Source organism: Galleria mellonella, unplaced genomic scaffold (assembly GCF_026898425.1).
Source record: "Galleria mellonella isolate WM207_F2 unplaced genomic scaffold, CSIRO_AGI_GalMel_v1 utg54, whole genome shotgun sequence".
In the NCBI taxonomy this organism is placed as follows: Eukaryota; Metazoa; Arthropoda; class Insecta; order Lepidoptera; family Pyralidae; genus Galleria; species Galleria mellonella.
In genome coordinates, this window is record NW_026442114.1 from 4,215,058 (window position 1) to 4,226,115 (window position 11,058).

General features: G+C 34.0%; 2 protein-coding genes across 5 annotated transcripts in view; both read right to left on the reverse strand.

Moving 5' to 3' along the window:
- LOC113512768 (serine/threonine-protein phosphatase 6 regulatory subunit 2-like) overlaps positions 1–5,371 on the reverse strand; it is a 31,263-nt gene extending 25,892 nt beyond the window's left edge. For all 4 annotated transcript variants that reach the window (XM_052898905.1, XM_052898904.1, XM_052898903.1 and 1 more), the window contains exons 1-4: positions 5,201–5,371; positions 4,965–5,044; positions 1,865–2,138; positions 1,088–1,252 (exon numbers count right to left, since the gene is read on the reverse strand). In XM_052898905.1, coding sequence (XP_052754865.1) covers positions 1,088–1,252; positions 1,865–2,138; positions 4,965–5,044; positions 5,201–5,260 — 579 coding nt within the window. In that variant the 5' untranslated portion in view covers positions 5,261–5,371. The remainder of the gene's footprint in view (positions 1–1,087; positions 1,253–1,864; positions 2,139–4,964; positions 5,045–5,200) is intronic.
- A 1,883-nt stretch (positions 5,372–7,254) lies between these two features.
- Positions 7,255–10,808, reverse strand: LOC113509719 (probable ATP-dependent RNA helicase DDX10). Its single transcript, XM_026893122.3, has 3 exons — positions 10,605–10,808; positions 8,230–10,388; positions 7,255–7,437 (listed from the first exon to the last, which is right to left on the reverse strand). Exons 1-3 carry the CDS (start codon positions 10,713–10,715, stop codon positions 7,287–7,289), a joined length of 2,421 nt encoding a protein of 806 aa, XP_026748923.2. The 5' UTR covers positions 10,716–10,808; the 3' UTR covers positions 7,255–7,286.
- Positions 10,809–11,058: the final 250 nt, after the last annotated feature.

Sequence of the window (11,058 nt, forward strand, 5' to 3'; positions counted from 1 at the left end):
ATCCCATTACTAGCAATATACCCAACCAAGTCGACCTACTCGCTGTTTCCCCTGGAAACTATCATGGTTAATTCGTGATGAATTCATCATGATGGGCTAACTGACCTGTTTCATCCTCACCTATCATCCTTCACTGGTGCCCCGCCGGTGTATAACGATAGCGCGGGTGGGGTTGCCATTCCATTATCACCCATAATAACACTGTTTTTAACTCAAACAACAAAAGTTTCGAATGACAACAGCATTGATCATGTTGATAAAAAAAAACTATCTATTTGACTCTATTAGTGAGTGAGTGGGCGTCTCTCAGTCATAAAAAAGGTCGAAGACCCGTTGAAGCACATGCCTTAGAATTGAACCTATTCATCACAGGTACGGGCCGGTGGGCACTGAGTAATTTTTTAACCAGACGTGTGAGTCATATTTGATATAGTATATAATTGGTGCAGTGAATAACAGCCGCCTGTATCACAAACACATGTCATTGCTAAGCGTATCAGTATTTACATAGCAAACTATGATAATTACAAACAATACAACAGTTTTTTTTTTTTCTATTTTATAATTGCCATTTTAAAAATCTCTTGTTTTAGTCTTACATGTTTTTTAGCAAGTATTTATTTACTTAATAGATTCTTATTAATTTTATTTAATAAAATATGTAAATATTTTTCAATACCTCAAACGTTGCGAAACTAATCGGATATATATATATATATATATATATATATATATATATATATATATATATATATATATATATATATATATATATATAGATCAGAATGTATTATTTATACATACTCTAGGTAACATAGAAAATGAAATAAAATTAGAAGAAATTGCTAGAGCCATCTTATGTCAGTTATGACATATTGGTAATGAAATCATTGATTTGTTCATAATGCTAGCAAGTAGTCTTAGCTCTCAAGAACTGTAATGCACGAAGGGTAACATAGGTGTCACTGTATATCCTGTCATATTCTCTATGCTAACATCTGTGGATGACGATTACCAGTTTCCATCAGGTGGACCGTCAGTTTGTTTGAAATTTCAAGTTGCACAAAGAAAGGAGTAAGTGTCTAACCTCCATTATAATTTTGTTGAATAGGTCGTCGAGCCGTATGAAGTACTTGAAGGTGTCGGCGATGGCGGAGGTGGAGATGTGTCGCAGCAGGTTGGGCAGGAAGTCGCGCCGCGACTTGAAGAAGTCGAGCACGCGCAAGCACACGATGTGGTACAGGTACCAGTCCTGCACACACGCATACACACGCACAACATTTACACACATAGAACATTATAGTTGTATTGTAGTTCAGTCTTCGTCAGTTACACCTTTCAGATTAACAGCAAATAACTTTAGCTAGAACTAGCAAGAAAATCGACAGCATATATAATAAAAAAGCCTCGTTTGTATGCAGTATTGCAGTTTCAAGTCTGTATTTGGTAGTGAAATAACTAGGTATTGTAATTTAATACCTTCATGTAAAAAAAAATTACAATACTTGCTTACAATCATCAATCAATTGCTTACGGTCTTGTCTTATAAATGTGAAAGTTTGTAAGGATGTGTGGATGGATGTTACCCATACAAAAACTACTGATTGAATATGAATGAAATTTGGTATAAGTAGGTATATACTCTGAAGAGACTCGCTGAAAATCGTAGTAAGTGGCAAGAGCTCCACCGACAAGAGCGCAGCTCTTAAATGGATAGATAGATAGGTATATACTCTATTAACTTATTCACGCGGGCGAATACGCAGTATACAGCTAATTTATAATAAAAATGCATGTTTCATCCATATTGTCAAGATGATTAGCTCAAGGTGCAAGTGTTGAGGTGTTGAGTGAGCTGGCTCACCTGTTTGGGACTGCGCTCCAGTAACATTTCGATAGTTTTACTGAAGTAGGAGGCGAGCAGCGGGTTAAGCGGTGGCTCCTTGTTGAGGAAGTCGCAGAGCCGGTTCATCTGCGTGACGTCGAGCGAGAGCCGGTCGCTGAGCATGGACAGGTGGCTGGTGAGCACCTCGCACGCGATGCTCGCGTGCCGGTACTGCGCCGTCAGCTCCACGCTGTCCGGCGGCTCCTCCGTGATCAGCGTTATCAGTTCCGCCAGGATCTCTGGCTTTGTGAGGCTGGAACGAGTTTTATCAATTTTAAAATCAATGCAAATAGACAATAAGTAGTAACAGACTACTTACTAACTTGCAAAGAAAACTAAACATAAAAAGCCTTCCCGTTTTGTTAAAATGATGTTTCTTTTTAGTATTTAATTCCTTGTGTATATTACAGAGAGTGTATGACAAATCATTTAAAAAATATATATATTCATCATTTATGAGAACCATTTTTCTCTATTCCCATTGATTCATAGACTAATTGAAAGGGAAGATGGGTGGGCCAAGACAACGCAGCGTTGTTTGGTGCCCAACATAGAAAGCAGGCTAAGCTTTCGAGCTTTACAGAAAGACATGGCTGAAACTACATAGACTTTAAATATACCAATGCATTGACTGAGTTTAAAATAGCCTTATACTTTGTAAATGCTAACTTTCATTATGATTAATTGAATCATTAAAACACTGAAAGGGTAACAATCAAGCAAGGACTACAAGTGACGCAAAGTATACTAACAATTAGCATTAGATAAGATTGTGTAAATAATTTATGATAATTCTAATTTACAAGAAAACACTGTTATCTATAAAGTATGTACACACAGCACTCATGCTTGTGTGTGTAACACCCGAACTCTGTCCAGTGTGAGTGGTGCATACATTCAAGTTGTTCTAAATTACAATTAAATAATATCATAAATATAATAAATAAAGAATTGTAGCACTCGACCTATTACGCAGTTACTACACATCTAGTGCCAAACTAAGCCAGGCTTGTACTGTAGATACTACATACTGATAGATATACATTTTTTCCTATAAATACATACATATTATATCTACATATAATACACCCAGACTAGTACAAACAGACATAGTCAAGATTACAATGGTGTGTAGTGTGGGAATTGAACCTACGACCATCTGAAAAAGGATTTTTCTAAGTCACTAGACCATCAAGGTCAACAAATTATACTCATCAATTTCGTGATAAAATAAAAATGACTGACATAGTTAATATTTTCATATGCAAATTAATATAACAACTTATAGACTCTTTATTTCCTTCAAAAGATTAGAAAAGTAAACTTATTACAAACAATTACAAGAAATGATCATAGCGAGAAAATAATGGGTGACCTTATCACTAAAAGCGATCTCTTGCACCTAAGCTTTGGATGGAGAAGAGTAGTTATAAACAGTTTGATCTATTTATAATATGTTTTAGAATGATTCAGATTAAACTGTATCCTTCATATGTGGTCGATACTTAATAGTCAAGAGATGAGCAGCAGCATCTCTCTTAAAACATTACTAAAGGCTAACTGCAGTTGCCAACCCGCCTGCCAAGCATAGCAACTACTGACAGTGTGGTTTACCTTTAGGGGTGGGAGGGGGAGGTGTATGTCCAGCACTGGACGACAATACTAAATTCTGAATGGTTATTATGTATTGTTTGAAAGGATAGTTTAGTACATTGATTGTTACTACAAACTTTATTATCTGCATTGCTAGATAGGCTATTTATATATTTATTTGTTAATATCTTATTTTCGTTATAATAACTTCTAATCATCTCTTCGAATAGTATATCTTTTTAAAACAAAAGATGTGTGTGTGGGCAATTAACATTGCTATATATATCAAAAGTCATAGATAGAAATAGACAAAAAAAAATAATGGACAATCAGAAAAAGTTGTTTCTTTTTTGTATTTAAATTTTTGTTCAAGCTTCAATAATCTCACCTAAGTAAGAGAGAGAGACTTTGTACAAAAGTTGATTGCTTGGGTACCTCTGTCCCATTCGTGTCTCAACCATAAAGCAGTGTGTTTGCATGGCTTCGTTTCTGTTTGAAGGGTGGGATATGGAGTGAATTTACTGGGTACAGAGGAATAACACCTGAATCCTCAGGAATGGCAACGCATGGGGATATCATGGGTTAATCTGTTATGTCCATGGTAGTGCTCATGTCTATAGGCGACGGTTACCACTTTCCATCAGGTGGGCCATCAGCTTGTTTGCTATTCTAAGTTGTATAAAAAAATATAAAAAAAAGTAACTATGCCCACCTCATAGGGAATATCTGCATGTAATGTTTATCAAATATGAATTTATGAATAAGTTTTAATACAAAAAAAACTTTACTAATAAAATTGTAAATAGACAATGTCTGTATATAGAATATATTTAAGACATAAATATGAGGGATGTTAATAAAATCCATAGATACCAAAACAATAATTTTTATCTGTCCGTCTATGTGTTTGTTACCAAATTAGATGCAGTGTTCACAGTTGCATTCCTAAAGTCTAACTTAAAATCTAGTATATGTTTTGTTTTGATACAGCATCTAGAAGTAGCCTATTTCATTGATCTTTTTACTTCCTCTCTTCTTTATACAACATACATGAAATCTAGACATACAATATAACAGGCAAAAAACTAATATTAATATAAAGGTATACAGTTTATTATATCTCACTACTGTTCTATCTATCAATGAATTATAAACTTATTATAATATTTATTTTATGATAACTTAAACAATAACTTGTTTTAATATAGATTTGTAAACTGCTTATATTTATGAATGTGTGTTTGTTGCCTCTTGGCACTTTAGCAGACCAATCAATCAATTGTCATGAAATTTGACTTATGTATGTGTAGAAGAATACAGGATACGTTTTATCACAGTCAATTAATACATTCCACTTGTCTGAACAATGTCACAAGTAAAAACTAGTATTATGTAGAGCAAATAACAGAAAAACAAATAATATTGAAGTCCTCCACTGTACCTGGTTAGTTGAATAAAATCGGTTCCAAATATTACAACTACTTACAACAGCATCAAATTCCTGTTGTCGGCTTTACATTCTTGCAGGATATCATCCGCCTCTAGCACCTGAGTCAATGTTGGATTCTGAAACAAACATCGACAATAATTTTACAACCAATAAGTATCGTAGCTAGCATCGGCCCCCAGCTTTGACGATTAGAAAAGATGTTTTATGACGAACAAACATAAAATTCACGAAATCAACCACTCCTAACCATCAATTTTAAAGGAAATACGCACCTCTTCTTTTAGAAGAAAATTTAGCTCCCTTACTACAATATAGTTTCCGCTCCAAAACATAATTAAAATTAATAAGTACAAGATGTCAAATTAGTCTAAATCCATAGAAAACTTTTTATTTTGTGGATTTCAGCGTTTCCCCGATAAAAAGTGCAACGATCCGTTTTCTTTTTTGACAGAGGAATAATAATGTTGCAAGATCAAAAAATTTATTTTCTACCAAATTAACAACAATTAGAAGAAATAGTAATTACTTGTAACCTAGTACCAAACTTTTGTTTTTGTAAAGTTTTATCTTAATGTTTTATATACGAGAACAAGTAACTCGAGACAGTCACATATCTCGCAAAAAATTTACGAATAGCAAAAATTTTTCGATATTAGCTGTCAACCTTCATTTTTGAAGATTTTTATTAGAACGCTAAAACTGCCTTTCCAACATTTAGGAATTTAAAATTACTGTTATAAATATAGACTTAGTATAACGTACTATGTTATAAATGAGTTTTATTTCTTACCACGTCTAACCAGTTTAGCAATTAGAAAATAATCGTGCTTCTTAATTTTTTTTTACAATTAGTTATTTATAAAATATTTCTGTTATATAAGTAATGTGTCCCATATATAGAATTAGTATAACGTACTTTATAACCTAAGGTCCCATATTGTAGATATTAATAATCGTTAATTTTTTAGAATCGATCTATGATATATCCAAATGTATATTACATTACTAGTTTTTACCCGTGACTTCGTCCACGTTACCAGAAATACCGGAATATGCCTACTTGCTGATAAAAATTTTACCAGAGAGGGACTTTGTACAGAAGTCGTATGCTTGGACACCTCTGTCCCATTCGTATTTCTGCCGTGAAGCATTTGTATTTGTATGGCTGCATTTCGGTTTGAAGGGTGGAATATGGCAGTGAATTTACAGGGTACAGAGGAATAACACCTGAGTTTAAGGGGAAAGGGATTGTTAGTAATGGGATTACTAACGATTCTATTGCTATCAATGTACCCTATCAGGACGATTTCCACACGATTCCCCTTGGAAACCATTGTGGTTAATTCCTATGAAATTTTTCACGATAGACTAACTGACCTGGTTTCACCCTCACCTCTTACTGGTACCCCGCCAGTGTATACCAATAGCACAGGTACGGTTACCATTCCATTTTCACCCATTAAAAAAAAGCACCTGAGTCCTTAAGAATGGCAACGCCTAGGAGCTATCATGGGCGAAACAGTATACTCTGTTATGTCCATGGTACTTACTGCTCATGTCTATAGGTGGCGGTTACTACTTGTTAAACTGTAAAGGCGCTATGAGATAACAAACATAGGGAATAATCTTTCAAATGAAATAACACTATTATACTGAAAGTGAACTCTTGTAAATAAAGACTCTAAAACCAGTTTATAATATATAGGGACATAATTATATCAGTTTATAATCCTAGTAAGATAGAGGATTCGTCATTTCAGCCATTATTCATCCACTGTTGGACATATTAAGTCATTACCTCTGGTCCCGCATAGACTGCCATAAATAAGAGTCTTAAGCCACCTGCATCCACTGACTCCCTGCAATACATTTCAGGTCGTCACTCCGTCTAGTAAGGGTTGTCCTACACTGCGTTTGCCCTTAAGGGGTCGCCACTCAAGAACCTTTCTTCCCCATCGGTTATCAGTTCTTTGAGCTATGTGACCAGACCATTGCCACTTCAGCTTGCTTATCCTTTGGGCTATGTCGGTTTCAGATTCTATCATGCAAAGAGACTGTGAGCATAGCCCTCTCCATAGCCTGCCGAGTAATTTGAAGCTTATGCATACGGGTGTAGGATCATGTTTCGGTTCCATAAGTCATCACTGGCAACACGCACTGGTTAAAGACCTTCATCTTCAAACTCTGAGGTATTTTGGATTAAAAGATATGACATAGTTTTCCAAAGGCTGTGCAGCCGAATTCGATTATTATAAGATAGAGGTTTACTTAATTTTAATAGCAATTGTTATATATTTAGGTAAGTATTATGGAATTAATTACTAGATTAATATAATAATTATATTTTATTACAAGGCTTTAAGATTTATTTCGCAACAACTGCATAGCCAGGGCCTCCGCTTCTTGTACTGATAAAGACGCAGATAAATCTTGCACTTTCTTCATTTTTCTAGGCGCTACACTTTCTTGCGGTATACCTCTGCTCTCCACTAACTTCCGTTTAGTTGGCCTAATGAAATAAAAGAGAATTAGTTATTTAACAAACAAAACTAAAAAAGGGATAAGCACAATACTTTTAAGTATGTAAGTACAAAACAAAGCTTGTATTTAAATACATTTATACATATACAACAAACAAACCAATACAAAACAGACTTATGGTCTTACATATGTATATTGTCTTACCAGAGGGAGACTTTGTACAAAAGTTGATTGCTTGGGTACCTCTGTCCCATTCGTGTTTCAACCGTGAAGCAGTTGTGTTTGCATAGCTGTGTTTCGGTTTGAAGGGTGGGGTATGGCGTGAATTTACTGAGTACAGAGAAATAACACCTGAGTCCTCAGAAATGGCAACGCATAGGGAGTATCATGGGCGAAATAGTATACTCTGTTATGTCCATGGTACTGCTCATGTCTATAGGCGACGGTTACCACTTTCCATCAGGTGGGCCATCAGCTCGTTTGCCATTCTAAGTTGCATAAAAAAAAAAATGTCTAGAGATTGAACCTGCGAGTACCAAAAGGTTGACTATCAGTACACCAGCAATTATCAATATTTATTATTTTATGAGTCTACCAAATTATAATAATATATATGGACTTCGACTTATTCATATTATAGATGATCCCGAATATAAATATGTATGCAAAACCAATATTAAATAAAGGTAATTCATCAGTTTCACATAATTCATTGCTATTCATAGAATAAATTGGCAAACTGTGATCTCTGCATCTCTAAGGATGTATATAATTGAGGTATCAGAGACAATATAAAACTGAAGTAATAAAATATAATAACCTGTGGTATTTTTCATCTTCCTCTTCAGAATGTTCATCATCAGACTGTGTGTTACTTCTGTTGCTATCATCATTACTGTCAAGTTCAACATCACTATTATTATTTTTGCCATACACTTTATCAGGATCAGGTAACCATGACAGATCCGGCCCATCGGATTCTGATTGTGATCCAAAATCATCCTTGTCTCCTTCTTCTTCCTTCTTTTTATTTTTAAGTTTTCTTTTATGTTCCCTGTGTTTTGCTTTAACTTTTTCTCTAAATCTAATTTTATCATATTTATCCTCTTCTCTTAAAACTTCTTTTGCTTTCTCAATATCTATACCACCTACATTTTCATTAATAAATTGCTTTGCTAATTCTGATTTAACATCTTTCTTTTCATCTGCAATTGCTTCGCCTTCCTCTGTAAATTTAACTTTAGTATTTACTTTAATTTTTCTTTTTAATATTTTTTTAGCCACAGCTGCTTTTGTAATGGGTTTCGCTTTCTTCTTTGACTTAGTTTTCTCTTCTTGTAATGGGGATGTCTCTACATCTACATCTGTCTTTTTAACTTGAAGAAAGTCATCCTCGTCACTATCATCATTGTGAAAATCAAATTTAATTAGATCCTTCTTGCTTTTTTGGCTCTTACTATTTTTTGTTTCCTGCACTTGATCATCCACTTTTTGATCTTCTGATTCACTTTCCTCAAATGCTGTATCATTATTTATCACATTAGCCTTTAATTTTTCCACCACATCATTATTATTCTCAGTTTCCTCTGGCTGTTTACTTGTATGATTTTTCTGGTACTTGTACAAGAATCTTATCCTAGGTGGTACTATTAAACCAAGGGATCTAGCATATGCGTCTGTATCTAACAGTTGGACATTAAATATATCTTTATTCTTCATTAAAAATATTGATTTCAAATAACTGACAAATGCTCTCTGAGCTGTCTGTTTAAGTTCTGTATTGTCTGAAAGTAAAGCTTCAATTTTTCTTTGAGGAGCAATAACTTTAGACGGGTCAACAGATATTTTGTTTATAGGTATCTTTCTATTTTGCAAATCATCAACAATTTTTTCTTCATTTGGCAATAACATCAGTAGACCTTCTCCTTTTCCAAATATACCTCGAGCAGTACGTCCTGCTCTGTGTATGTATGTATCAACATCCTCTGGACAATCCATCTGTATTACCCAGTTAACTCTAGGAAAGTCCAGTCCTCTGGATGCCAAGTCAGTGGCAAAAAGTACTACATTAGATTTTCTACAAAATTCATTATATATTTTTTCTCTTTTCTCTTGATGTAGTGTCCCATATAATGCTAGCAGGCTGACACCAGGTCTTAACTTGCAGAACAAATCATATGTATATTTAACTTGTTTACATGTGGCCATAAACACTAAAACTTTTTGTTTCAAGTGATTTTTAATAAATGACCAGAGAATACCAATTTTCTCATCAATCTCACAGACAATATAACTCTGCTGAAGAGATTCAGGTGTAACAGTAGCTGCTTGCTCATGTGGAGCTACATATGTTGGGAATGACAGACTGAGACGAGCCAGATCTTTCACAGATTTAGTTTGTGTTGCAGAAAATAATAATGTCTGTCTCTCTGGTGGCAAATTTTCAATTATAGCATTCATAGTTGGTTCAAAACCCATATCCAGACATCTATCGGCCTCATCTAAGACTAAAATCTGTAGATGACTACAGTCAAACAGTGGATTCTCATCCATGTGCTGCAGGAGCCGACCAGGAGTACAGATGAGAATGTTAATTTGATCCATCCTTTTCCTTTCAAATTTAAGATTTTGTCCACCAATTATCAACCCTGCTGAAAAGTCATGGAACCTACCTACTTTTCTCAAAGTCTCATATATTTGGTACGCCAGTTCCCTGGTTGGCGATATGACTAAGGCACCAACTCCGTCTAGTCTTGTCCATTTTTTACAAAATAATATTTCAAGAATTGGTACCAAGAATGCAAGAGTTTTTCCTGAGCCTGTCTTCGCTGCTCCCAATATGTCTTTGCCCTGCAATGCATATGCAATGGCTTGTTTCTGGATTTCAGTAGGGACATTATAATTATTATCCTTAAGACCCTTCAAAGTTTTTTGAGACAATGGAAGATCTTTGAAGGTTTTTATTTCATCAGGAACAATCTAAAAAAAACATAATTTATTATCTAGTAGAATATATAACTTTTAACTTAAATATCTACCTATATGTCTGTAATGTTAATTTGAAAAGGTTCCTTATAAACTGTCCAGGGTTAAATCAGAAAATATTAGAGATATACGTTTTATTATATTCTTCTGAAATATAATAGTTAAGTAATAAACCCACTGCTCTGAAAATAAAACCATTTGTTTACGTACCTTTTCATATTGAGCCTGTAAATATTGTATGGCTGCATCTTCTTCTGCAGTTTTCTTCTTTTTACCCTTATAGAGTTTAATTTTTTTTACATCCTTAGTATTTTCTTTCATTATTTTATATTAAAAAGAAAACAATTATACATGTAAATTTATAACCTAAAGACCTTGCAATCAAAGAATGAATGAAATAGACAAAGAGTAATAAAATCATTGGCGAATAAAGAGCCGGACCGGTGTTGTCAGATCTACATAGTTCTTCTTGCATAAATCTTAAAAAAAAAACAAGTATCCTAAAATTGCTTATATTTGTATTGAGACATGGCATTAATCTCTCATTTCATTACCTTAATTTTTTTTATTTTCAATATATATATATATATATATATATATATATATATATATATATATATGAAGTTCTAGTAAAAAAGATTGTTTAATTTCTAATACCGTAAAA